This window comes from Tachyglossus aculeatus, chromosome 1, assembly GCF_015852505.1.
Source record: "Tachyglossus aculeatus isolate mTacAcu1 chromosome 1, mTacAcu1.pri, whole genome shotgun sequence".
Classification (NCBI taxonomy): Eukaryota; Metazoa; Chordata; class Mammalia; order Monotremata; family Tachyglossidae; genus Tachyglossus; species Tachyglossus aculeatus.
The window spans coordinates 30096481-30124365 of record NC_052066.1 but is presented as its reverse complement, the minus strand read 5'-3'; the positions used below and the strand labels follow the sequence as shown (position 1 = coordinate 30124365).

At 46.9% G+C, this 27885-nt stretch overlaps 1 protein-coding gene across 1 annotated transcript; it reads right to left on the bottom strand.

Annotated features, from left to right (window-relative positions):
• Positions 1 to 1377: 1377 nt before the first annotated feature.
• On the bottom strand, positions 1378 to 25492 carry TM4SF19 (transmembrane 4 L six family member 19). Its single transcript, XM_038751571.1, has 5 exons — positions 25441 to 25492; positions 22007 to 22202; positions 20499 to 20576; positions 7407 to 7576; positions 1378 to 1600 (listed from the first exon to the last, which is right to left on the bottom strand). Exons 2-5 carry the CDS (start codon positions 22184 to 22186, stop codon positions 1378 to 1380), a joined length of 651 nt encoding a protein of 216 aa, XP_038607499.1. The 5' UTR covers positions 22187 to 22202; positions 25441 to 25492.
• Between the last annotated feature and the right edge of the window lie 2393 nt (positions 25493 to 27885).

Here is a 27885-nt window from a genome sequence, read left to right as displayed (position 1 = left end):
AAGCAGACCCAGCCCTTGCCCAAAATGAGCTTACAGTCTAGAGCCTTCCCACACTGAGCCCCTTCCTTCCTCTCCCCCTCCTCCCCCCCGCCTTACCTCCTTCCCTTCCCCACAGCACCTGTATATATGTATATATGTTTGTACATATTTATTACTCTATTTATTTATTTTACTTGTACATATCTATTCTATTTATTTTATTTTGGTAATATGTTTGGTTTTGTTGTCTGTCTCCCCCTTCTAGACTGGGAGCCTGCTGTTGGATAGGGACCGTCTCTATATGTTGCCGACTTGTTCTTCCCAAGCGCTTAGTCCAGTGCCCTGCACACAGTAAGCGCTCAAAAAATACGATTGATTGATTGACTGATTGATTGATAGAGCCGCGTCGGGGCTGATTTACTCTATTTATTACTCTATGTAATCCCAGCCCACTCCCGACTCCGCCAATTGTCAGCTGTGTGGCCTTGGGCAAGTCACTTAACTTCTCTGGGCCTCAGTTACCTCATCTGTAAAGTCTGTGAGCCCCCCGTGGGACAACGTGATCACCTTGTAACCTCCCCAGCGCTTAGAACAGTGTTTTGCACATAGTAAGCCCTTAATAAATGCCATTATTATTATTATTATGTATTACTCTATTTATTTATCTTACTTGTACATATCTATTCTATTTATTTTATTTTGTTAGTATGTTTGGGTTTGTTCTCTGTCTCCCCCTTCTAGACTGTGAGCCCACTGTTGGGTAGGGACTGTCTCTATATGTTGTCGACTTGGACTTCCCAAGCGCTTAGTCCAGTGCCCTGCACACAGTAAGCGCTCAATAAATACGATTGACTGATTGATTGATTGATTGATAGAGCCGCGTCGGGGCTGATTTACTCTATTACTCTATGTATTACTCTATTTATCTTACTTGTACCTATCTATTCTATTTATTTTATTTTTTTAGTATGTTTGGGTTTGTTCTCTGTCTCCCCCTTCTAGACTGTGAGCCCGCAGTTGGGTAGGGACTGTCTCTATATGTTGCCGACTTGTCCTTCCCAAGCGCTTAGTCCAGGGCTCCGCACACAGTAAGCGCTCAATAAATATGATTGATTGATTGATTGATTGATAGAGCCGCGTCGGGGCTGATTTACTCTATTTATTAGCTACGTATTACTCTATTTATTTATCTTACTTGTACATATCTATTCTATTTATTTTATTTTGTTAGTATGTTTGGGTTTGTTATCTGTCTCCCCCTTCTAGACTGTGAGCCCACTGTTGGGTAGGGACCGTCTCTAGATGTTGCTGACTTGTCCTTCCCAAGCGCTTAGTCCAGTGCCCCGCACACAGTAAGCGCTCAATAAATACGATTGATTGATTGATTGATTGATTTACCTAGCTGTTCCCGCAGAATCCACAGAGGAGGCCACAGAAGCCGCTGACCACATGCGTGACCACGAGGAGCACTTGGAGAAGGCTGATGGCCAGGAGAGTGGAGAAGAAGGAAACGTGCCAAGTCACGGCTTCCGGGGGCTCGATGCAGACAGAATCCCAGAGCGAACGGTCGTGGAGATAATGTCTTTCCCTTCCAGACAGGAGGCTTTGAGAGAGGAGGAGCCTGGAATAATAATAATAAGCGTGGTATTTATTAAACGCTTACCACCCGCGAGGCACCGTACTAGGCCCCGAGACGGAGGACGAGCAAATCGGGTTGGACACAGTCCCTGTCTCACCTGGGGCTCACAGTCTCAATCCCCACGCTCTGCACATCGTAAGCGCTTAATAAATGCCATTATTATCATTATTATTACATGAAGGTGTGTGTCTATTATCTGTCTCCCCCCTTCTAGACTGTGAGCCCGCTGTTGGGTAGGGACCGTCTCTATATGTTGCCGACTTGTACTTCCCAAGAGCTTAGTACGGTGCTCTGCACACAGTAAGCGCTCAATAAATACGATTGAATGAATGAATGAATGGCTCACAGTCTCAATCCCCATTCTCCAGATTAATTCGCTCATTCAATCAATTCAATAAAATTCAATTTTATTGTGTTAGTATGTTTGGTTTTGTTCTCTGTCTCCCCCTTTTAGACTGTGAGCCCACTGTTGGGTAGGGACTGTCTCTATATGTTGCCAATTTGTACTTCCCAAGCGCTTAGTACAGTGCTCTGCACATAGTAAGCGCTCAATAAATACGATTGATGATGATGATGATGATTCAATCAATCAATCAATCGTATTTATTGAGGGCTTACAGTGTGCAAAGCACTGTACTAAGTGCTTGGGAAGTAGCAGCGTGCCTCAGTGGAAAGTCCCCCCTTCTAGACTGTGAGCCCGTTGTTGGGTAGGGACCATCTCTAGATGTTGCCGGCTTGTACTTCCCAAGCGCTTAGTACAGTGCTCTGCACGCAGTAAGCGCTCAATAAAATACCATTGAATGAATGAGTGAATGGCTCACAGTCTCAATCCCCATTTTCCAGATTCATTCGCTCATTCAATCATATTTATTGAGCGCTTACTGTGTGCAAAGCACTGTACTAAGTGCCTGGGAAGTAGGTGGAAAGAGCCCGGGCTTTGGAGTCAGAGGTCATGGGTTGCAATCCCGGCCCCACCAACTGTCAGCTGTGTGACTTTGGGCAAGGCACTTCCCTTCTCTGTGCCTTAGTTACCACATCTGTAAAATGGGAATTAAGACCGTGAGCCCCCCGTGGGACAACCTCATCACCTTGGAACCTCCCCAGCGCTTAGAGCAGTGCTTTGCACATAGCAAGCGCTTAATAAATGCCATCATTAAATCCCCATTTTCCAGATTCATGCATTCATTCAATCGTATTTATTGAGCGCTTAGTGTGTGTAGAGCACTGTACTAAGCGCTTGGGAAGTACAAGTTAGCAACAGATAGAGACGGTCCCTATCCCACAACGGGCTCACAGTCTAGAAGGGGAAGGATCAGATAACTGAGGCCCAGAGAGGTGAAGTGACTTGCCCCGGCTCACACAGCAGACAAGTGGTGGAGCCGGGATTAGAACCCATGACCTTCTGACTCCCAGCCCACTCCGCCATGACTGCAGCCCATTCTTCCTGACCCCTACTCCGCTCATTCATTCATTCATTCAGTCGTATTTATTGAGCACTTACTGTGTGCAGAGCACTGTACTAAGCGCTCACCCAACCAAACTACAGGGACACCAGAGGGTCCGTGGTTTAATGAAAAAAGCACAGGCCTGGGACTCAGAGGAGCTGGGTTCTAATCCCGCCCCGGCCGCTTAATAATAATAATAATGATGGCATTTATTAAGTCCTTACTATGTGCAAAGCACTGTTCTAAGCACTGTGGGGGGGGGGTACAGGGTAATCAGGTTGTCCCATAAGGGGCTCACAGTCTTCATCCCCATTATACAGATGAGGTAACTGAGGCTCAGAGAAGTTAAGTGACTTGCCCAAAGTCACACAGCTGACAATTGGCGGAGTTGGGATTCAAACCCATGACCTCTGACTCCAAAGCCCAGTGCTCTTTCCACTAGAGCCACGCGTTTGTCTGCTGTGTGTCCTTGGGCGAGTCACTTCACTTCTCTGTGCCTCAGTTCCCTCATCTGTACAATGGGGATTAAGACTGTGAGCCCCATGGGGGACAGGGACTGTGTCCACCCTGATTAGCTTGTATCCACCCCAGCGCTTAGTACAGTGCCTGGCACGAAGCAGCATGGCTTAGTGGAAAGAGCCTGGGCTTGGGAGTCAGAGGTCATGGGTTCTAATCCTGATTCCACCACTTGTCAGCTGTGTGACTTTGGGCAAGTCCCTTAATTCTCTGTGCCTCAGTTCCCTCATCTGTAAAATGGGAATCAATCAATCAATCGATCGTATTTATTGAGCACTTACTGTGTGCAGAGCACTGGACTAAGCGCTTGGGAAGTCCAAGTTGACAACATCTAGAGACAGTCCCTACCCAACAGTGGGCTCACAGTCTAGAAGGGCGAGACAGACAACAAAACCAAACATACTAACAAAAGAAAATAAATAGAATAGATATGTACAAGTAAAATAAATATGTACAAAATAAATAAATATGTACAAGTAAAATAAATAGAGTAATAAATATGTACAAACATATATATATATACATATATATATACATATATATGTATATGTACAAACATATATATATGTTTTATATATATATATATATATATATATATATATATATATATATATATATACACCTGTATATATATATACAGGTGCTGACTGTGAGCCCTAAATGGGACAACCTGATAACCTTGTATCTATCCCAGCACTTAGAACAGTACTTGGCACATAGTAAGCGCTTAACACATGTCATCACTATTATTATTATTATTATTATTATTATTATTATTGTTGTTGTTGTTAATAGGACAACCTGATAACCTTGTATCTATCCCAGCACTTAGAACAGTATTTGGCACATAGTAAGCGCTTAACACATGCCATCGCTATTATTATTATCCTTATTATTATTATTATTGTTATTAAATGCTAAACAAATCCTGTGAGTCCCAGGTGGGACAGGAACTGTGTCCAAACTGATTAGCTTGTATCGACCCCAGTGCTTAGAACAGTGCCTGGCACATAGTAAGCACTTAACAAATACCATAAAGAAATACCATTTTTAAAAAAGGCGCACTTAATTTAGGAACTGAGGTAACCCCCAGCTCAGATGGCCGAACCCCCACGTCTCCGTTGAGTTTAGAGTGAGGCCAAAGGGCTCTGTCCATAGAAAGAGTCTAGCAATCTGGAAGGACTTCCAGGATCGCAGACACTAGACTGGACGTCCCGAGGACGGCTATAAAAACTCCTTCCCAAGGAGATTCAGGAGCCGGAGGAGAATAGCGTGGCTCAGTGGAAAGAGCCTGGGCTTTGGAGTCAGAGGTCATGGGTTCAAATCCCGACTCCTCCAATTGTCAGCTGTGTGACTTTGGACAAGTCGCTTTACTTCTCTCCAGCGCTTAGAACGGTGCTTTGCACGTAGTAAGCGCTTAACAAACACCATCATCATCATCATCATCATCATCAATTCCTGCTCTCAGCTGTCGAGGCTTGGGCCCGGCCCTGCTTAGAAGCAGGAGGATGGGACTTGGCCTTCTTAGAGAAGCAGTGCGGTTCAGTGGACAGAGCCCGGGCTTGGGAGTCCCAGGTCTTGGGTTCGAATCCTGGATCCAGCACTCGTCAGCTGTGTGACCTTGGGCAAGCCACTTCACTTCTCTGTGCCTCAGTTACCTCAACTGTAAAATGGGGACTAAGACTGTGAGCCCCCCGGTGGGATCACCTTGCATCCCCCCAGCGCTTAGGACAGTGCTTTGCACATAGTAAGTGCTTAAATAAATACGATTGATTAACAAATACCATCACTATTATTCTTAGAGGGCCCGTAATTGCGTATCTATCTTGTATCTCCCCAGAACTGTGCCTGGCACATAGTAAGCTCCTAACATCATCAATCGTATTTATTGAGCGCTTACTATGTGCAGAGCACTGTACTAAGCTAACAAATACCATTTTAAAAACAAGGCATAGCCTAGTGGAAAGAGCCCACGCGTAGGAGGCAGGAGATCTGGGTTCTAATCTAGACTGTGAGCCCACTGTTGGGTAGGGACCGTCTCTATATGTTGCCAACTGGTACTTCCCAAGCGCTTAGTACAGTGCTCTGCACACAGTAAGCGCTCGATACATACAACTGAATGAATGAAATGAATGAATTATCCCTGCTCCACCGCTGTGTCACCTTGGGCAAGTCGCTTCACATCTTTGGTTTTCGGTCTCCGCATACGTAAGACTGTGAGCCCGCTGTTGGGTAGGGACCGGCTCTATATGTTGCCAACTTGTCCTTCCCAAGCGCTTAGTACAGTGCTCTGCACACAGTAAGCGCTCAATAAATACGATTGATTGATTGATTGATGTAAAATGAAGGTTAAAGACTGGTTCTCCTCCCGCTTCGGACTGCGAATCCCATGTGGGATAGGGACCGTGTCCAGTCTGATCTTCTGGGGTCTTCTGGGGTCTTCCGGGGTTAAGAGAAGCAGCGTGGCTCAGTGGAAAGAGCCCGGGCTTTGGAGTCAGAGGTCATGGGTTCAAACCCCGGCTCTGCCAATTGTCAGCTGTGTGACTTTGGGCAAGTCACTTAACTTGCTCTGTGCCTCAGTTACCCCAACTGTAAAATGGGGATTAAGACTGTGAGCCTCACGTGGGACAACCTGATCAACTTGTATCTACCCCAGCGCTTAGAACAGTGTTCTGCACATAGTAAGCGCTTAACAAATACCAACATTATTATTATTAATACAACTGATTGATACAGAAGCAATGTGGCCTAGTGGAAAGAGCTGCGACCTGTGAGTCAGAGGACCTGGGTTCTAATCCAACCTCCATCATTTGTCTGCTGGGTGACCTTGGACAAGTCACCTAACTGCTCTGTGCCTCAATTCCCTCATCTGCAAAATAGGGATCCAACTACAGTTCTCCAAACTACTTACAACTGAGCCCCATGTGAGACCTGATTAGTCCCCATTTTGTCTTAGTCCCCATTTTGCAGATGGGGTGACGGAGGCCCAGAGAGGTGAGGTGACTTGCCCAAAGTCACACAGCTGACAATTGGTGGAGCCGGGATTTGGGCCCATGGCCTCTGACTCCAAAGCCCTGGCTCTTTTCCACTGAGCCACGCTGCTTCTCTAAATCCAATGGCCTCTACTCCATCCTCGTCCTCTTCCACCTCTCCAACACCGCGGCCCGCCCCCTTCTCCCGGAGACGTTGTCCAACCTCGGCTTCACCTACTCCGTCCTCTCCTGGTTCTCCATATATATATATATGATAAGATGATAAGATGATATGGTAAGATATATATATATATATATATATATACATATATATATATATATATATATATCTTACCATATCATCTTATCATCTTATTTTATATATATATATATATATATATCTTACCTCCTTCCCTTCCCCACAGCACCTGTATATATGTGTATATGTTTGTACATATTTATTACTCTATTTATTTATCTATTTATTTTACTTGTACATATCTATTCTATTTATTTTATTTTGTTAGTATGTTTGGTTTTGTTCTCTGTCTCCCCCTTCTAGACTGTGAGCCCACTGTTGGGCAGGGACTATCTCTATATGTTGCCAGCTTGGACTTCCCAAGTGCTTAGTACAGTGCTCTGCACACAGTAAGCGCTCAATAAATACGATTGATTGATTGATATCTTGTCAGCACTTAGAACAGTGCTTTGCACATAATAAGCGCTTAATAAATGCCATTGTCATTATTATTATTACCCCGTCCTAGGCACCTTCTGGACACTTAACAAGCACCCCAATTCTGATGCCGACGGCTGTCGAGCTCCAGGGGTCGGGGAGCGTTGGGAGCCAGTTACCTGTGCCGCAGGTCTAGGAAGGGGTAACCCCATTTCTGGGTGAGGGTCTGGTTAGGAGCGGCGACATCGAACAGGCACAGGGGGCCGGTCTTCAGGGCCACGCCCGAGACGACGAAGCAAACGGCCGCTCCGAAGAAAGCCAGGCCGGCCGTCAGCAGACACAGGACCATCTGCCCATGGAAAGGAAAGACACTCATGTTCAACTGCGACGCAACAGGAGCTCCTTATGGGCAGGGGACGTGACTGTTAATTCTGCTGGATTGTAATAATAATAATAATGATAATGGTATTTGTTAATAATCATAATAATAATGGCATTTATTAAGCACTTACTATGTGCAAAGCACTATTCTAAGCGCTGGGGTAGAGATAAGGTAATCAAGTTGTCCCACGTGGGGCTCACAGACTTCATCCCCATTTTCCAGATGAGGCAACTGAGGCCCAGGGAAGTGAAGTGACTTGCCCAAAGTCACGCGGCTGACAAGTGATGATGATGAGGATGGCATTTGTTAAGCGCTTACTATGTGCAAAGCACTGTTCTAAGCGCTGGGGGGATACAAAGGTGATCAGGTCCCTCTCATCTCATGAAATCTCTCGCTCCATCCCTTCTCCCCTCCTTAACTTCCATCTTCAACCGCTCATTCTCCACTGGTTCCTTCCCCTCTGCCTTCAAACATGCCCATGTCTCTCCCATCCTAAAAAAACCCTCTCTTGACCCCACCTCACCTTCTAGTTGTCACCCTATCTCCCTCCTACCATTCCTTTCCAAACTCCTTGAACGAGTTGTCTACACACGCTGCCTAGAATTCCTCAATAACAACTCTCTCCTCGACCCCCTCCAGTCTGGCTTCCGTCCCCTACATTCCACGGAAACTGCCCTCTCAAAGGTCACCAATGACCTCCTGTTTGCCAAATCCAACGGCTCCTACTCTGTCCTAATCCTCCTCGACCTCTCAGCTGCCTTTGACACTGTGGACCACCCCCTTCTCCTCAACACGCTATCCAACCTAGGCTTTACAGACTCCGTCCTCTCCTGGTTCTCCTCTTATCTCTCCGGTCGTTCTTTCTCAATCTCCTATGCAGGCTCCTCCTCCCCCTCCCACCCCCTTACTGTGGGGGTTCCCCAAGGTTCAGTACTTGGTCCCCTTCTGTTCTCGATCTACACGCATTCCCCTGGTGACCTCATTCGCTCCCACGGCTTCAACTATCATTTCTACGCTGATGACACCCAGATCTACATCTCTGCCTTTGCTCTCTCCCCCTCTCTCCAGGCTCGCATCTCCTCCTGCCTTCAGGACATCTCCATCTGGATGTCTGCCCACCACCTAAAGCTCAACATGTCGAAGACTGAGCTCCTTGTCTTCCCTCCCAAACCTTGTCCTCTCCCTGACTTTCCCATCTCTGTTGACGGCACTACCATCCTTCCCGTCTCACAAGCCCGCAACCTTGGTGTCATCCTCGACTCCGCTCTCTCGTTCACCCCTCACATCCAAGCCGTCACCAAAACCAGCCGGTCTCAGCTCCGCAACATTGCCAAGATCTGCACTTTCCTCTCCATCCCAACCGCTACCCTGCTCATTCAAGCTCTCATCCTATCCTGTCTGGACTACTGCATCAGCCTTCTCTCTGATCTCCCATCCTCGTGTCTCTCCCCACTTCAATCCATACTTCATACTGCTGCCCGGATTATCTTTGTCCAGAAACGCTCTGGGCATGTTACTCCCCTCCTCAAAAATCTCCAGTGGCTACAAATCAATCTGCGCATCAGGCAGAAACTCCTCACCCTGGGCTTCCAGGCCGTCCATCCCCTCGCCCCCTCCTACCTCACCTCCCTTCTCTCCTTCTACAGCCCAGCCCGCACCCTCCGCTCCTCCACCACTAATCTCCTCACCGTACCTCGCTCTCGCCTGTCCCGCCATCGACCCCCGGCCCACGTCATCCCCCGGGCCTGGAATGCCCCCAGTCCCTCTGCTCATCCGCCAAGCCCGCTCTCTTCCTCCCTTCAAGGCCCTGCTGAGAGCTCACCTCCTCCAGGAGGCCTTCCCAGACTGAGCTCCTTCCTTCCTCTCCCCCTCGTCCCCCTCTCCATTCCCCCCATCTTACCTCCTTCCCTTCCACACAGCACCTGTATATATGTATATATGTTTGTACATATTTATTACTCTATTTATTTATTTTATTTGTACATATCTATTCTATTTATTTTATTTTGTTAGTATGTTTGGTTTTGTTCTCTGTCTCCCCCTTTTAGACTGTGAGCCCACTGTTGGGTAGGGACTGTCTCTATATGTTGCCAATTTGTACTTCCCAAGCGCTTAGTACAGTGCTCTGCACATAGTAAGCGCTCAATAAATACGATTGATGATGATGATGATGATGATCAGGTGGCCCCATGCGGGGCTCACAGTCTTCATCCCCATTTTACAGATGAGGGAACTGAGGCTCAGAGAAGTGAAGTGACTTGCCCAAAGTCACCCAGCTGACAAGTGGCGGAGCCGGGATTTGAACCCCTGACCTCTGACTCCAAAGCCCGGGCTCTTTCCACTGAGCCACGCTGCTTCGCGCTTACTATGTGCAAAGCACCGTTCTAAAAGCTGGGGAGGTTCCAAGGTGATCAGTTTGTCTCACGGGGGACTCACAGTCTTCATCCCCATTTTACAGATGAGGCACAGAGAATCAATCAATTGTATTTATTGAGCGCTTACTGTGTGCAGAGCACTGTACTAAGCGCTTGGGAAGGACAAGTTGGCAACATAGAGAGACAGTCCCTACCCAACAGTGGGCTCACAGTCTAAAAGGGAGACAGAGAAGTGAAGTGACTTGTCCAAAGTCACCCAGCTGACAATTGGCGGAGCCGGGATTTGAACCCATGACCTCTGACTCCAAAGCCCGGGCTCTTTCCACTGAGCCGCGCTGCTTCTCGTACTCTTCTGCTTCTCGATTGTACTCTCCCAAGCGCCTAGTACAATGCTCAGTAAATACCGGTGATTGATCGATTGATTGATAGATAGAGAAGCAGTGTGGCTTAGTGGAAAGAGCCCGGGTTTGGGAGTCAGAGGACGTGGGTTCTAATCCCGGCTCTACCAATCAATCAATCATATTTATTGAGCGCTTACTGTGTGCAGAGCACTGTACTAAGCGCTTGGGAAGTCCAAGTTGGCAACATATATAGACAGTCCCTACCCAACAGTGGGCTCACTGTCTGCTGCGTGACTTTGGGCAAGCCACTTCACTTCTCTGTGCCTCAGTTCCCTCATCTGTAAAATGGGGATGAAGACTGCGAACCCCACGTGGGACAACCTGATTACCTTGTATCTACCCCAGTGGGCACATAGTAAGCGCTTAACAAATACCACAATTTATTATTATTATTATTATTGATTGATCCAATTCAGCCAAGGCCCAACTCTGTCCCTGCCTAGCTACCTGGCCGGAGAAATCACACCATCTCCTGAGGCCACAGTTTTTCCATCTCTATAATGGGATCGTCATGGAACCCTCTCCCTTCCACAGCTATTTCCTCATCCAGTTCTGATTTTTCAGTTGCTGCTCTGGGGAAACAGTGTGGGCTAGTGGAAAGAGCACGGGCTTGGGAGTCAGAAGTACTGGGTTCTAATCCTGCAGTGTGATTTTGGACAGATCGCAAGCAGCGTGGCTTAGTGGAAAGAGCCCAGGTTTGGGAGTCAGAGTTCATGGGTTCTAATCCCAGCTCCGCCACTCATCAGCTGGGTGACTTTGGGGAAGTCATTTAACTTCTCTGGGCCTCAGTTACCTCATCTGTAAAATGGGGATGAAGACTGTGAGCCCCACAGGGATTACCCCAGCGCTTAGAACAGTGCTTGGCACATAGTAAGTGCTTAATAATAATAATAATAATGGCATTTATTAGGTGCTTACTATGTGCCAAGTACTGTTCTAAGCACTGGGGAGGTTATAAGGTGATCAGGTTGTCCCACGGGGGGCTCACAGTCTTAATCCCCATTTTACAGATGAGGGAACTGAGGCACAGAGAAGTTAAGTGACTTGCCCAAAGTCACACAGCTGACAAGTGGTGGAGCCAGGATGTGAACCCATGACCTCTGATTCCCAAGCCGGGGCTCTTTCCACTGAGCCATATTAATATTATTATTATTATTATTTTCTGGGCCTCAGTTTCCTCATCTGTAAAATGGTGATTCAAGTCCTATTCTCTCTCCACCTAAAATAGTGAGACCCATGTGGGACAGAGACTGTGTCCAACTGGATTATCCTGTGCTTAACACCCAGTAAAAACTTAACAAATGCCACAACTATTATCATGATCATTACTGTTATTACTATTAATACACACTTCCTTTGTTCAGGGAAGTCAGTCAATCGAATATACTGAGTGCTTACTGTGTGCAGAGCACTGTACTAAGAGCTTGGGAGAGTAATATTCAAAAATCGACAGACACATTCCCTGCCCTCAACGAGCTTACAGTCTAGAAGGGTAGACAGAGAGTAGGAGGGAGAAAGGTTCAGGCACTGTACTAATTGCTAGCTACTAATTATGAGCTGCTAATTACTACTAAGTACTAACTGTACTGAACGAATTGCTAGGGAAGGGTACATGGTGTTTGATGATGATGATGATGGCATTTATTAAGCGCTTACTATGTGCAAAGCACTGTTGTAAGCGCTGGGGAGGTTACAAGGCGATCAGGTTGTCCCAAGGGGGCTCACAGTCCTAATCCCCATTTTACAGATGAGGGAACTGAGGCCCAGAGAAGTGAAGTGACTTGTCCAAAGCCACACAGCTGACACTTGGCAGAGCTGGGATTTGAACCCATGATCTCTGACTCCAAAGCCCATGCTCTTTCCACTGAGCCACGCTTTGCTAAGCGCTTGATTTGTGATAAGCACTGTTCTAAGTGCTGGACTAGATAAGTGCTTAGTACAGTGCTCTGCACATAGTAAGCGCTCAATAAATGCGATTGAATGAATATAATCGGGTCACATGGGGCTCACAGTCTAAGTTGGAGGGAGAAAAGGGATTGAGTCCTCATTTTAGAGCTGAGGAAACTGAGGCACAGAGAAGTTCGGTGGCTTGCCCAGAGTCACAGAGCAGGTGAGTGGTGAAGGCAGGATTAGAACCCAGGTCCTCCGACTCCCAGCCCCAGGCTCTATCCACTAGGTAAACATTTGAGACGCTGGTCCCCAAGCTCGTCGGAATATGATACGGGGACAGAGCTAGAAATGGACACAAAAGGAAAGTGGAGCACGACAAAACAAAATTACTAAAGAACAATAGAGAAGCAGCGTGGCTCAGTGGGAAGAGCCCAGGCTTTGGAGTCAGAGGTCGTGGGTTCGAATCCCGGCTCTGCCACAAGTCTGCTGTGTGACCTTGGGCAAGTCACTTAACTTCTCTGAGCCTCAGTTACCTCATCTGTAAATATGGGGATTAAGACTGTGAGCCTTCTGTGGGACAACTTGATTACATTGTATCCCCCCCAGCGCTTAGAACAGTGCTTTGCACATAGTAAGCGCTTAACAATTGCCTTCAAAAAAAAATTAAAAAATTAAAAATAATAAAAACAATTAGCATCAGGTCCTGTGCTCCCCTGGCAACTGACAGACACGCTGCGCTCTCCTCCCGATAAATACGTATGTGCTGTGGGGGTGGGAGGGAGGATGAAGGATGGAGCAAGTAATAATGGCGCAGAAGGGAGTGGGAGAAGAGGAGACCAGGGCTTAATCTGGGAAGGCTTCTTGGAGGAGATGGGCCGTCTAAGAAGGTTTTGAAGTGGCGGAGAGGAATTATCTGTCTGATGGGAAGAGGGAGGGCATTCATCATCATCATCATCATCAATCGCATTTATTGAGCACTTACTATGTGCAGAGCACTGTACTAAGCGCTTGGGAAGTACAAGTTGGCAACATCTAGAGACAGTCCCTACCCAACAGTGGGCTCACAGTCTAAAAGGGGGAGACAGAGAACAAAACCAAACATACTAACAAAATAAAATAAATAGAATAGATATGTACAAGTAAAATAAATAAATAAAGTAATAAATATTACAAACATATATACATATATACAGGTGCTGTGGGGAAGGGAAGGAGGCAAGATGGGGGGGATGGAGAGGGGGACGAGGGGGAGAGGAAGGAAGGGGCTCAGTCTGGGAAGGCCTCCTGGAGGAGGTGAGGCCTCCTGGAGGAGGTGCCTCCAGGCCAGAGGCAAGACGTGGGCGAGAGGGCGGCTGTGAGATGGATGAGATTTAGGTACATTAGAGGAAACAAGCGTGCGGGCTGGAGTGATGAAGGAGAGTAGAGAAGCAGCGTGGCTCAGTGGAAAAAGTGCGGGCTTTGGAGTCAATCAATCAATCAATCGCATTTATTGAGCGCTTACTGTGTGCAGAGCACTGGACTAAGCGCTTGGGAAGTACAAGTCGGCAACATATAGAGGCGGTCCCTACCCAACAGGGGGCTCACAGTCTAAAAGAGTCAAAGGTCATAGGTTCAAATCCCGGCTCCGCCACTTGTCAGCTGGGTGACTCTGGGCAAGTCACTTCACTTCTCCGAGCCTCAGTTCCTTCATCTGGAAAATGGGGGTGAAGACTGTGAGCCCCCCGTGGGACAACCTAATAATAATGATGACGGCATTTATTAAGCACTTACTATGTGCCAAGCACTGTTCTAAGCGCTAGGGAGGATACAAGGTGATCAGGATACAAACCTGATCATTCTGTATCCTCCCCAGCGCTTAGAACAGTGCTTGGCACATAGTAAGTGCTTAATAAGTGTCTATATGTTGCCAACTTGTACTTCCCAAGCGCTTAGTACAGTGCTCTGCACACAGTAAGCGCTCAATAAATACGACTGAATGAATGAATGAATGAATGTGTCATTATATATAGTGAAATGAGATAGGAGGGGGCAAGGAGATTAAGGTGATCTTGTCTACTAATTCTGTTGCAATAATAATAATAATAATGGTATTTGTTAAGCACTTACTATGTGCCAAGCACTGTTCTAAGCACTGGGGTAGATACAAGGTAATCAGGTTGTCCCACGTGGGGCTCACAGTCTTCATCCCCATTTTACAGATGAGGGAACTGAGGCCCAGAGAATAATAATAATAATAATAATAATGTTGGTATTTGTTAAGCGCTTACTATGTGCCAAGCACTGTTCTAAGCACTGGGGTAGATACAAGGTAATCAGGTTGTCCCACGTGGGGCTCACAGTCTTCATCCCCATTTTACAGATGAGGGAACTGAGGCCCAGAGAGGTGAAGTGACTTGCCTAAGGTCACACAGCTGACAAGCGGCGGAGCCGGGATTAAAACCCACGACCTCTTGACTCCCAAGCCTGGGCTCTTTTCAGTAAGCCACGCAGCTTGTACTTTCCCAAGTGCTCGATATAGTGCTCAGCACACAGTAAATGCTCAATAAATACTATCAATCGATTGATTCTGATGTTTTGCGTTCCTCAAATTTACGCTTTTTTATCTAATTGAATGCTTCAGAAAAGTATAAGTGTACTTATCCTTTGACTTTAAATATGTCATATATGTGAATAGCTCGCTATGGGTAGGGTTTTATTCTGATGACTTGACACCTGTCTACATGTTTGGTTTTGTTGTCTGTCTCCCCCTTCTAGACTGTGAGCCCGTAGTTGGGTAGGGACCATCTCTAGATGTTGCCATCTTGTACTTCCCAAGCGCTTAGTACAGTGCTCTGCACACAGTAAGTGCTCAACAAATACGATTGAATGAATGAATGAATGAACTTGTCTGCTAATTTTGCTCTATCGTGCTCTCCCACACACTTAGTACATTCATTCATTCATTCAATCAATCGTATTTATTGAGTGCTTACTGTGTGCAGAGCACTGGACTAAGCGCTTGGGAAGTACAAGTTGGCAACATATAGAGATGGGCCCTACCCAACAGTGAGCTCACAGTCTAGAAGGGGGAGACAGAGAACAAAACAAAACATATTAACAAAATAAAATAAATAGAATAGATATGTACAAATAAAATAAATAGAGTAATAAATCCGTACAAACATATATACATATATACAGGTGCTGTGGGGAGGGGAAGGCGGTACAGCGGGGGGCATGGGGGGGAGGAGGGGGACAGTGATCTGCACACAGTAAGCGCTCAACAAATACAACTGAATGAATGAATGAATCATCATCATCATCAATTGTATTTATTGAGCGCTTACTATGTGCAGAGCACTGTACTAAGCGCTTGGGAAGTACAAATTGGCAACATATAGAGACAGTCCCTACCCAACAGTGGGCTCACAGTCTAAAAGGGGGAGACAGAGAACAAAACCAAACATACTAACAAAATAAATGAATGAATGAACTTGTCTGCTAATTTTGCTCTATCGTGCTCTCCCACACACTCAGTACAGTGATCTTCCCATAGTAAGTGCTCAATAAATGCCACTGATCAAGTGATTGACTGACTGACTGATTGAATAATTTCCCCACTGGGATTCCTAGTTTCTTGGGCTATTGCTTTCATTTCACAGCACAAAATGGGTAAACTGTATGGGTAGTGCCCAAGCAGTATTCTCGGTGCTCTTATCAGTCAATGGTATTTATTGAGCGCTTTCTGCAGGCAAAGTACTGTACCAAGCGCTTGGGAGAGTACGATCCAATAGAGTTGGAAGACCTGCTCCTTGCCCAGAGGTGAATACACCTGGAATGCCCTCCCTCCGCCCATCCGCCAAGCTAGCTCTCTTCCTCCCTTCAAGGCCCTACCGAGAGCTCACCTCCTCCAGGAGGCCTTCCCACACTGAGCCCCTTCCTTCCTCTCCCCCTCGTCCCCCTCTCCATCCCCCCATCTTACCTCCTTCCCTTCCCCACAGCACCTGTATATATGTATATATGTTTGTACATATTTATTACTCTATTTATTTTACTTGTACATATCTATTCTATTTATTTTATTTTGTTAGTATGTTTGGTTTTGTTCTCTGTCTCCCCCTTTTAGACTGTGAGCCCACTGTTGGGTAGGGACTGTCTCTATACGTTGCCAACTTGGACTTCCCAAGCGCTTAGTACAGTGCTCTGCACACAGTAAGCGCTCAATAAATACGATTGATGATGATGATGATGGTGAGACAGAGGCCCGTAGGGAGACGGAAAGGCGCCCAGCAAGAGTGAGACTCCTAGAGAGAGAGAGAGAGACACTCTCACAAGGCCAACAATCATTCATCTTGTAACCTCCCCAGCGCATAGAACAGTGCTTTGCACATAGAAAGTGCTTAATAAATGTCATCATTATCATTATTTTCAGCACTTAGAAGAGTGCTTTGCACGTAGTAAGTGCTTAACAAATGCCATTAGTATTATTATTATTCAATCATATTCCCCCTCGTCCCCCTCTCCATCCCCCCCATCTTACCTCCTTCCCTTTCCCACAGCACCTGTATATATGTATGCATTTTTGTACATATTTATTACTCTATTTATTTTACTTGTACATATCTATCCTATCTTATTTTGTTAGTATGTTTGGTTTTGTTCTCTGTCTCTCCCTTTTAGACTGTGAGCCCACTGTTGGGTAGGGACTGTCTCTATATGTTGCCAACTTGTACTTCCCAAGCGCTTAGTACAGTGCTCTGCACACAGTAAGCTCTCAATAAATACGATTGAATGAATATTTATGAATGAATGAATATTTTTTAGACTGTGAGCCCACTGTTGGGTAGGGACCGTCTCTATATGTTGCCAACTTGTACTTCCCAAGCACTTAGTACAGTGCTCTGCACACAGTAAGCGTTCAATAAATACGATTGATTGATTGATTGATTGATTCTATTTATTTTATTTTGTTAATATGTTTTGTCGTCTGTCTCCCCCCTCTAGACTGTGAGCCCGCTGTTGGGTAGGGACCGCCTCTAGATGTTGCCAACTTGGACTTCCCCAGCACTTAGTCCAGTGCTCTGCACACAGGAAGCGCTCAATAAATACGATTGAATGAATGAATGAATGAAATGCTTATTACTTACTATTACTGCTAAAATGCTGACTGAGAAGCAGCGTGATGGAGAAGCAGCATGGCTCAGTGGAAAGAGGTTTGGAATAAGAGGTCATGGGTTCAAATCCCAGCTCTGCCAACTGTCAGCTGTGTGACTTTGGGCAAGTCACTTCACTTCTCTGTGCCTCAATTACCTCATCTGTACAATGGGGATTAAGGCCGTGAGCCCCCAGTGGGACAACCCGTTCACCTTGTAATCTCCCCAGCACTTGGAACAGTGCTTTGCGCATAGTAGGCACTTAACAAATGCCATCATCATTTTTATTATTATTATTACTATGTTCTAGGCACTATTGTAAACGCTGAGGTAGTTATTATTATTATTAATAATAATAATAATGGCATTTGTTAAGTGCTTACTATGTGCCAAGCAGTGTTCTAAGCACTGGGGGGGATACAAGGTGATCAGGTTGTCCCACATGGGGCTCACAGTCTTCATCCCCATTTTATAGATGAGGGAACTGAGGCTCAGAGAAGTGAAGTGACCTGCCCAAGTTGTAAGATAATCAGGTTGAACACAGTCCCCGTCCCACATGGGGTTCACAGTATGAATCCCCAAGTTACAGATGAGGGAACTGAGGCCCAGAACAGTGAAGTGGCTTGCCCAAGGTCACACAGCAGACAAGAGGCAGAGCCAGGATTAGAACCCAGGGTCTTTTGACTATCTACTAGGCCACCCTGCTTCTCTCATTCATTCATTCAATCATATTTATTGAGCACTTACTGTGTGCAGAGCACTGTATTAAGCGCTTGGGAAGTCCAAGTCGGCAACAGATAGAGACGGTCCCTACCCAACAGCGGGCTCACGGTCAAGAAGGGGGAGACAGACAACGAAACAGAACATGTAGACAGGTGTCAAAACCCTCAGAATAAATTCATTCATTCAATTGTATTTATTGAGCGCTTACTGTGTGCAGAGCACTGGACTAAGCGCTTGGGAAGTACAAGTTGGCAACATATCGAGATGGTCCCTACCCAACAGCGGGCTCACAGTCTAACAGCGGGCTCCTAAATAGAATTTATAGCTATATGCACATCAGAGCCGGGTTCGAATCCCAGCACTTACTATATGTCAAATACAGTTCTGAGCACTGGTGCAAGTACAACCAGGAATAAGCCCTGTCCCGCAAGGGGCTCACAGTCAAAGTAGGAGGGACAACAGTTGTTTAATCCCTGTTTCACTAATTGGGTTATTTTGTACTCTCCCATGCACTTAGTGCAGCGCTCTCCACACGGTAAGCGCTCAAGAAGCGTGGCTCAGTGGAAAGAGCCTGGGTTTTGGAGTCCGAGGTCATGGGTTCTAATCCCGGCTCCGCCACCTGTCTGCTATGTGATTTTGGGCAAATCACTTCACTTCTCTGCGCCTCAGCTCCCTCATCTGTAAAATGGGGACAAAGACTGTGAGCCCCCATGGGACAACCTGATCACCTTGTAACCTCCTCAGCGTTTAGAACAGTGCTTTGCACATAGTAAGTGCTTAACAAATGCTACTACTATTATTATTATAAGAAATACCATGAATTGATTGATTTAACAATTGATGTAACAGAAGCGCAGAGAAAGCCCTACTGAGAGCTCACCTCCTCCAGGAGGCCTTCCCACACTGAGCCCCCTTTTTCCTCTCCCCTTCTCCATCCCTCCCGCCCTACCTCCTTCCCCTCCCCACAGCCCCTGTATATATGTTTGCACGGATTTATTACTCTATTTATTTTACTTGTACCTATTTACTATTCTATTTATTTTATTTTATTAATATGTTTTGTTTTGTTGTCCGTCCGCCCCTTCTAGACTGTGAGCCCGCTGTTGGGTAGGGACCGTCTCTAGATGTTGCCGACTTGGACTTCCCAAGTGCTTAGTACAGGGCTCTGCATACAGTAAGTGCTCAATAAATATGATTGAATGAATGAATGAATGGGAAGTGAGGTGACTTCCCCAGGGTCACACAGCCAGCCACCGGCAGAGCCGGGATTAGAACTCAGGTCCTCCGTGCTCTTTTCTCGAGGCCATGCCACTCTCCCGCTCCACTGTCGTAAGGTTGGCAGTGTGTCCCGCTCCCCGCATCCCAGGGAGTCCTCTGGCTACCGAGCCAGACGAGCAGGGGTTCATTATTCATTCAATCGTATTTATTGAGCACTTACTGTGTGCAGAGCACTGTACTAAGCGCTTGGGAAGTACAAGTTGGCAACATAGAGAGGCGGTCCTTACCCGACAATGGGCTCACAGTCTAGAAGGGGGAGATGGACAACAAAACAAAACTTAGAACAGTGCTCTGCACATAGTAAGGGCTTAATAAATGCCATTATTATTAAATTCTTATTACTAAGCACTTGGCACTGTAGTTAGAGAAGCCGCGTGGCTCAGTGAAAAGAGCACGGGATTAGAGAAGCAGCATGGCTCAGTGGAAAGAGCCCGGGCTTTGGAGTCAGTGGTCATGGGTTCAAATCCCGGCTCCGCCAGTTGTCAGCTGTGTGACTTTGGGCAAGTCACTTCACTTCTCCGTGCCTCAGTTACCTCATCTGGAAAATGGGGATTGACTGTGAACCCCCGTGGGACAACCTGATCACCTTGTAACCTCCCCAGCGCTTAGAACAGTGCCTTGCACATAGTAAGTGCTTAATAAATGCCATCATTAAATCCCAGCTCTGCCGATTGTCAGTTGTGTGACTTTGGGCAAGTCACTTCACTTCTTTGAGCCTCAGTTACCTCATCTGGAAAATGGGGATTGACTGTGAATCCCCGTGGGACAACCTGACCACCTTGTAACCTCCCCAGCGCTTAGAACAGTGCCTTGCACATAGTAAGTGCTTAATAAATGCCATCATTAAATCCCAGCTCTGCCGATTGTCAGTTGTGTGACTTTGGGCAAGTCACTTCGCTTCTCTATGCCTCCGTTCTCTCATCTGTAAAATGGGGATGAAAACCGTGAGCCTCCCGTGGGACAACCTGATCACCTTGTATCCCCCCCAAGTGCTTAGAACAGGGCTTGGCACATAGTAAGCGCTTAAGAAATACCATCATTATTATTATTATTATAACTAAGAGCTTAGCCCGGTTTTGTTTGGGCTTACGTTCTGGCAGGGCCCGGAGTTTCTGAAGCAGCCACATCTCCAACCTGAGGCGGCGATAGGGACGGCAGCACACAGCACCTGGAAGAGGAGGAAAGGGCAGAATTGTTCATTCATTGGTTCAATCGGATTTATTGAGCGCTGACTGTGTGCGGAGCACTGGACTGAGCGCTTAGACAGTACAATGCGGCAGCAGATAGAGACGGTCCCTGCCCAACAACAGGCTCACAGTCTAGAAGGGGGGAGACAGACGACAAAACGAAACAAGAAGACAGGTGTCAATACCAACAACAGGCTCAATCAATCAATCAATCAATTGTATTTATTGAGCGCTTACTGTGTGCAGAGTACTGTACTAAGCGCTTGGGATGTACAAGCTGGCAACATCTAGAGACAGGCCCTACCCAATAGTGGGCTCACAGTCTAGAAGGGGGAGACAGATGAAAAAACAAAACAAAACAAGTAGACAGGTGTCAATACCACCCTCCCCTCTCCATCCCCCCCTTCTTACCTCCTTCCCTTCCCCACAGCACCTGTATATATGTATATATGTTTGTACATATTTATTACTGTATGTATTTATTTATTTTACTTGTACATATCTATTCTATTTATTTTATTTTGTTAGTATGTTTGGTTTTGTTCTCTGTCTCCCCCTTTTAGACTGTGAGCCCACTGTTGGGTAGGGACCGTCTCTACATGTTGCCAATTTGTACTTCCCAAGCGCTTAGTACAGTGCTCCGCACATAGTAAGCGCTCAATAAATACGATTGATGATGATGAATGCCATCCAAATAGACAAATAGAATTACAGATATAGACACATCATTAATAAAATCTGTACAAATAGACACGAGTGCTGCGGGAGGGGGAAGGGGGGAGAGCAGAGGGAGGGAGTGGGGGGGTTGAGGAGGGGAGGAGGAGCAGAGGAAAAGGGGGGGCTCAGTCAGGGAAGGCCTCCTGGAGGAGGTGAGCTCTCAGTAGGGCTTTGAAGAGGGGAAGAGTGTTAGTTTGGCGGATGTGCGGAGGGAGGGCATGGGCCGGGGGTCGACGGTGGGATGGGCAAGAACGAGGCCCGGTGAGGAGGTGAGCGGCGGCAGAGGAGCGGAGGGTGCGGGCTGGGCTGGAGAAGGACAGAATCAATCAATCAATCAATCAATCGTATTTATTGAGCACTTACTGTGTGCAGAGCACTGTACTAAGCGCTTGGGAAGTACAAGTTGGCAACATGTAGAGATGGTCCCTACCCAACAGTGGGCTCACAGTCTAGAAGGGAGGTGAGGTAGGAGGGGGCGAGGGGATGGACAGCTTTGAAGCCAACAGTAGGGTGTGGGACATCCCTCCTCCTCAGGCCACACGACGGTCCAGGCCCCGAGCTCTCCTCTTGCCCACCAGGCCGGAGACTCAACCAGTGGAGAACCAGCCCATTTGGGAATCTTTTTCAATCCCCAGGGACTGGGAAAACTCTGGGAGGAGGGGAAGCTGAGAGAAGGAAGCGAGTGTCCACTCACCAACAGGCCCCCTCCCCAGAGGCCTGGGCCCAGCAGAGCGTGTTTGCCAATGTGGCCGTCTGTCAGGTAGCTCCCTTCCCAAGTCGGGAAGAGCAGGGCCACGTTGGCGGCGGCGGCGAGGAGGGCCAGGATGGTGAGGCTGAAGCCCAGGAGGCGCGAGCAGGAGGCAGGGCACGTCATCTCGGGGGCCCGGACCCTGAAGGGACGACAGACAGGCTCGCCAAGGGGTCGCCAAGGCCTCAGCCGCTTCCAGCGTAGAGCCGAGGACTGAGGGAGATGCCCAAAGCCCCCCCTGGTTGGAGCGGCAGGGAGGTCAGACCTCCTTTTCGGCCCAAATCCCTTCGCCACCGGTCTCCTGTGTGACCTCGGGCAGCTTGCTCTGCCTCTCCGGCCCAAAGGTTCCTCATCTGTAAAATGGGGATTCATTCATTCATTCATTCAATCGTATTGATTGAGCGCTTACTGTGTGCAGAGCACTGTGCTAGGCGCTTGGGAAGTACAAGTTGGCAACCTATAGAGATGGTCCCTGCCCAACAGCGGGTTTACAGTCTAGAAGGATTTGATGCTTGTGGTCCCTCCCCCTTAGAGGATTGGCGGGTGGGGTTCAAGAATAAAATCTGTAATATTTGCTGAGCACTGGGGAACGGCATGGCCGAGGGGATCGAGCTCAGGCCTCGAAGTAAGAAGGACCTGAGTTCTGATTCCACCTCGGCCACTTGTCTGCTGTGTGACCTTGGCTGAGTCACTTCACTTCTCTGGGCCTCAATGACCTCATCTGTAAAATGGGGATTAAGACCGTGAGCCCCATGTGACAGCCCCATGTGAGAAGCAGCGTGGCTCAATGGAAAGAGCCCGGGCTTTGGAGTCAGAGGTCAAGGGTTCAAATCCCGGCTCTGCCACTTGTCAGCTGTGTGACTTTGGGCAAGTCGCTTCACTTCTCTGGGCCTCAGTTACCTCATCTATAAAATAGGGATTAAGACTGTGAGCCCCCCCCCCACCCCCACCCCACTGTGGGACAGCCTGATCACCTTGTAACCACCCCAGCGCTTAAAACAGTACTTTGCACATAGTTAGTGTTCAGTAAATGCCATTATTATTATAAAGTGACTTGCCCAAAGTCACACAGCTGACAAGCGGCGGAGTCAGGATAAGAACCCATGGCCACTGACTCCCAAGTCCGTGTTCACAGTGCCTGACACATAATAATAATAATAATAATAATAATAATAATAATAATAATAATAATAATAATAATAATGGCATTTATTCATTCATTCAATCATATCTATTGAGTGCTTACTGTGTGCAGAGCACTGTACTAAGCGCTTGGGAAGTACAAGTTGGCAACATATAGAGACGGTCCCTACCCAACAGTGGGCTCACAGTCCATCACCCTGACCCTCCTACCTCACCTCGCTGCTCTCCTACTCCATCCCAGCCTGCGCACATCACTCCTCTAACCCTAACCTTCTCACCGTCCCTCCATCTCCTCTATTTTGCCGCCAACCTCTCGCCCACGTCCTGCCTCTGGCCTGGAAAGCCGTCCCCCTCCGTATCCAACATACCATACGCTCTCTCCACTTTCAAAACTTAATTAAAATTACACCTCCAAAAGGCCTTCCCTTACTAAGCCCTGATTTCCCCTACTCCCTTTCACTTTTTTTTACTGTATTCATTAATAAGAATAATAATGATGGCATTTATTAAGGACTTCCACACTGTTCTAAGCACTGGGGAGGTTACAAGGTGATCAGGTTGTCCCCCGGGGGGCTCACAGTCTTAAATCCCATATTACAGATGAGGGAACTGAGGCACAGGGAAGTGAAGCGACTTGTTCAAAGTCACACAACTGACAGTTGGCAGAGCGAGGATTTGAACCCCTGACCTCTGACTCCAAAGCCCGGGTTCTTTCCACTGAGCCACTCTGCTTCCCCAAAAGGCCTTCCCCTACTAAGCTCTGATTTCCCCTACTCCCTTTCATTTTTTTAATGGTATTTATTATTAATAATAATAATGATGGCATTTATTAAGTGCTTACTATGTGCAAAGCACTATTCTAAGCGCTGGGGAGGTTACAGGGTGATCAGGTTGTCCCACGGGGAGTTCACAGTCTTCATCCCCATTTTACAGATGAGGGAACTGAGGCCCAGAGAAGTGAAGTAACTTGCCCAAAGTCACACAGCTGACAGTTGGCGGAGCTGGGATTTGAACCCATGACCTCTGACTCAAAAGCCTGTGCTCTTTCCACTGAGCCACACTGCTTCTCTATTAATTCTCTGGTAAGCAAGACTGTGAGCCCACTGTTGGGTTGGGACCATCTCTATATGTTGCCAGCTTGTACTTCCCAAGCGCTTAGTACAGTGCTCTGCACACAGTAAGCGCTCAATAAATGCGATTGATTGGTTGATTGATTGATTTGCCAGGCAATGTACAAGTGATGGGTAGATTCATTCATTCAATCGGATTTATTGAGCGCTTACTGTGTGCAGAGCACCGTACTGAGCGCTTGGGAAGTACAAGCTGGCAACATATAGAGACGGTCCCTACCCAACAAGGGGCTCACAGTCTGTAGATACAAACTTATCAAGTGGGGGCACTGTACCTTTCCCACGTGGGGCTCACGGTATTAATTCCCATTTTACAGATGAGGCAACTGAGGCCCAGAGAAGTGAAGTGACTTGCCCAAGGTCACACAGCACACAGGTGGCAGAGTCCAGGTCCTTTTGACTTCCAGGCCTCCCCTTCTATGTCACCTAAGCAACTGATTAAGCTCTTTAAGCTCCTGATTTTCACCCCAACCTCAACCCCACAGCGCTTACGTCCGTATCCATAATTGATTTTAATGTCTTTCTCCCCCCACTAGACTGTAAGCTCATCGTCGGCAGGGAACGTGCCTACCAACTCTGTTCTACTGTCCTTTCCTAAGTGCTTAGTACAGTGCTCTGAAAATAGTAAGTTCTCAGTAAATACAATCGATTGATCAACGGATCGGCCGGACATACAAAGCAGAATGCCCACACTTTGCACTTTTCCGGCTCGGGAGAACATCATCATCATCAACATCAATAGTATTTATTGAGCGCTTACTATGTGCAGAGCACTGTACTAAGCGCTTGGGAAGTACAAATTGGCAACATATAGAGACAGTCCCTACCCAACAGTGGGCTCACAGTCTAAAAGGGGGAGACGGAGAACAAAACCAAACATACTAACAAAATAAAATAAATACAATAGATATGTACAAGTAAAATAAATGAATAAATAGAGTAATAAATCTGTACAAACATATATACATATATACAGGTGCTGTGGGGAAGGGAAGGAGGTAAGATGGGGGGATGGAGAGGGGGACGAGGTGGAGAGGAAGGAAGGGAAGGAAGAGAACATAAATAAGAGCCAGCCGAAAGATTCCCAAGCCCCGTGGTTTTATCCACCTCTCCCTGAAATCCTTTCGTCCGAGTTGCAAATCATCAGCAGTTGTGGCCCAGTGGAAAGAGCACGAGGCTGAAAGTCAGAAGACCTGGGTTCTAATCCCGCCTCCAGCAGTTGCCCGTTTTGTGACTCCAAGCAAGTCACTTCATTTCTCCGGCTTCAGTTTAACAATGATAATCATGGCATTCGTTAAGCGCTTACTATGTGGAAAGCACTGTTTTAAGCGCTGGGGAGGATACAAGATGATCAGGTTGTCCCAAGTGGGGCCCACAGTCTTCATCCCCATTTTACAGACGAGGTAACTGAGGCACAGAGAAGTTAAGTGACTTGCCCAAAGTCACACAGCTGACAATTAGCAGAGCCACTGCTTCAGTTTCCTCATCTGCAAAATGAGGATTAAGTCCCTGTTCTCTCTTTCCCTTAGACTATTTAGGTCAGGGACTGTGTCTGTTCAGTATTTACTCCAATGCTTCACGCATAACATGTACTTAACAAATACCTCAATTATTGTTAAATATTTGATATTGATCTCCTCTCCCTTTTCACGCCCACCTTCTGAAAAGTGAAAAGGACAAAAGTCAAGCGAGTTGGCATCAGGCAGAGGTTTTTGTTGTTGTTGTTGATTTTTTAATGATGCTTGTTAAGCGCTTACTAATGTGCCAAGCCCTGAACTAAACCCCGAAGTTTATTCAAGATAATCAGGTTGGAAGCTATTATGTGCCCAGCACTGTGCTAAGGGCTGGAGCATATACAAGATGAGAAGCAGCGTGGCTCAGTGGAAAAGAGCCTGGGCTTTGGAGTCAGAGGTCGTGGGTTCAAATCCCAGCTCTGCCAATTGTCAGCTGTGTGACTTCGGGCAAGTCACTTCACATCTCTGTGCCTCAGTTACCTCATCTGTAAAATGGGGATTAAGACTGTGAGCCCCTTGGGGGACAACCTGATCACTTTGTAACCTTCCCAGTGCCCCTCCTCTCCCTCCCACCTTACCTCCTTCCCCTCCCCACAGCACCTCTATATATGTTTGTATGTATTTATTACTCTATTTATTTATTTTATTTTTATGTATTTATTCTATTTATTTGATTTTGTTAATATGTTCTGTCTTGTTGTCTGTCTCCCCCTTCTAGACTGTGAGCCCGCTGTTGGATAGGGACCGTCTCTATATATTGCTAACTTGTACTTCCCAAGTGCTTAGTACAGTGCTCTGCACACAGTAAGCGCTCAGTAAATACGATTGAATGAATGAATGAATGAATGAATGAATGAACAGTGCTTTGCACATAGTAAGCGCTTAATGCATGCCATTATCATTATTATCATTATTATTATTATTATTATTATTATTATTATTATTATTATTAATCAAGTTGGACAGAGTCCCAATCCCACAGGGGCCTTACAGCCTAAGTAGGAGGGAGTAGGATTTAATCCCCGTTTTACAAATGAGGTAACTGAGGCACCAAGAAGTAAAGTAACAGGCCCAAGGTCACACAGGTAACTGAGGCACCGAGAAGTAAAGTGACAGGCCCAGGGTCACACAGGTAACTGAGGCACCGAGAAGTAAAGTGACAGGCCCAGGGTCACACAGGTAACTGAGGCACCGAGAAGTAAAGTGACAGGCCCAGGGTCACACAGGTAACTGAGGCACCGAGAGGTAAAGTGACAGGCCCAGGGTCACACAGGTAACTGAGGCACCGAGAAGTAAAGTGACAGGCCCAAGGTCACACAGGTAACTGAGGCACCGAGAAGTAAATCAATCAATCAATCAATCAATCGTATTTATTGAGTGCTTACTGTGTGCAGAGCACTGTACTAAGCGCTTGGGAAGTACAAGTTGGCAACATATAGAGACGGTCCCTACCCAACAGTGGGCTCACAGTCTAAAAAGGGGGAGACAGAGAACAAAACCAAAACATACTAACAAAATAAAATAAATAGAATAGCTATGTACCAGTAAAATAAATAGAGTAATAAATATGTACAAACATATATACATATATACAGGTGAAGTAAAGTGACAGGCCCAAGGTCACACAGAAGACAAATGGCAGAGCTGGGATAGGAACCCAAGGCTTCTGACTCCGGGCCCGGGGTTTTCCCTCTGGCTGGGAATATACGTAGTGGGAGCTAGCCAGGGAAACAGAGTGTTCCCGATGGTACATGCAATCCCTTCCCGGGTACGTACCTGAGATGGAGAGAAAGCAGAGGGGAGGAAAGCCAAATTGGTGAGGCGATTCCTCCTTCCCTCTGCAGCGGATGGGCTGGATCTGTCCGTCCGTCCGTCCGTCTCTTTCTCTGTGTCCCTCCCCGGCGGCTGGTCCGACAGTGACCAGCCCGAGTTTGTCGTTCCTCTTCCCAGGGCACCGTGGAGCGGAGGGAAGGGCGAGGGGGCATATATTTGAGCCCGTAACCCACGGGAGCTTTTGTGGGCCTCTCCCTCCCTTCCT

Excerpts from the sequence above, each read along its gene's own strand:
- TM4SF19 (XM_038751571.1), bottom strand. The coding sequence starts at position 22,186 with ATGACGTGCCCTGCCTCCTGCTCGCGCCTCCTGGGCTTCAGCCTCACC. Across the intron at positions 7,577-20,498 it reads ACTCCGGGCCCTGCCAGAAC|ATGGTCCTGTGTCTGCTGAC; the intron begins GTAAGCCCAAAC and ends TTCCATGGGCAG. Across the intron at positions 1,601-7,406 it reads TTCCTAGACCTGCGGCACAG|GCTCCTCCTCTCTCAAAGCC; the intron begins GTAACTGGCTCC and ends TTATTATTCCAG.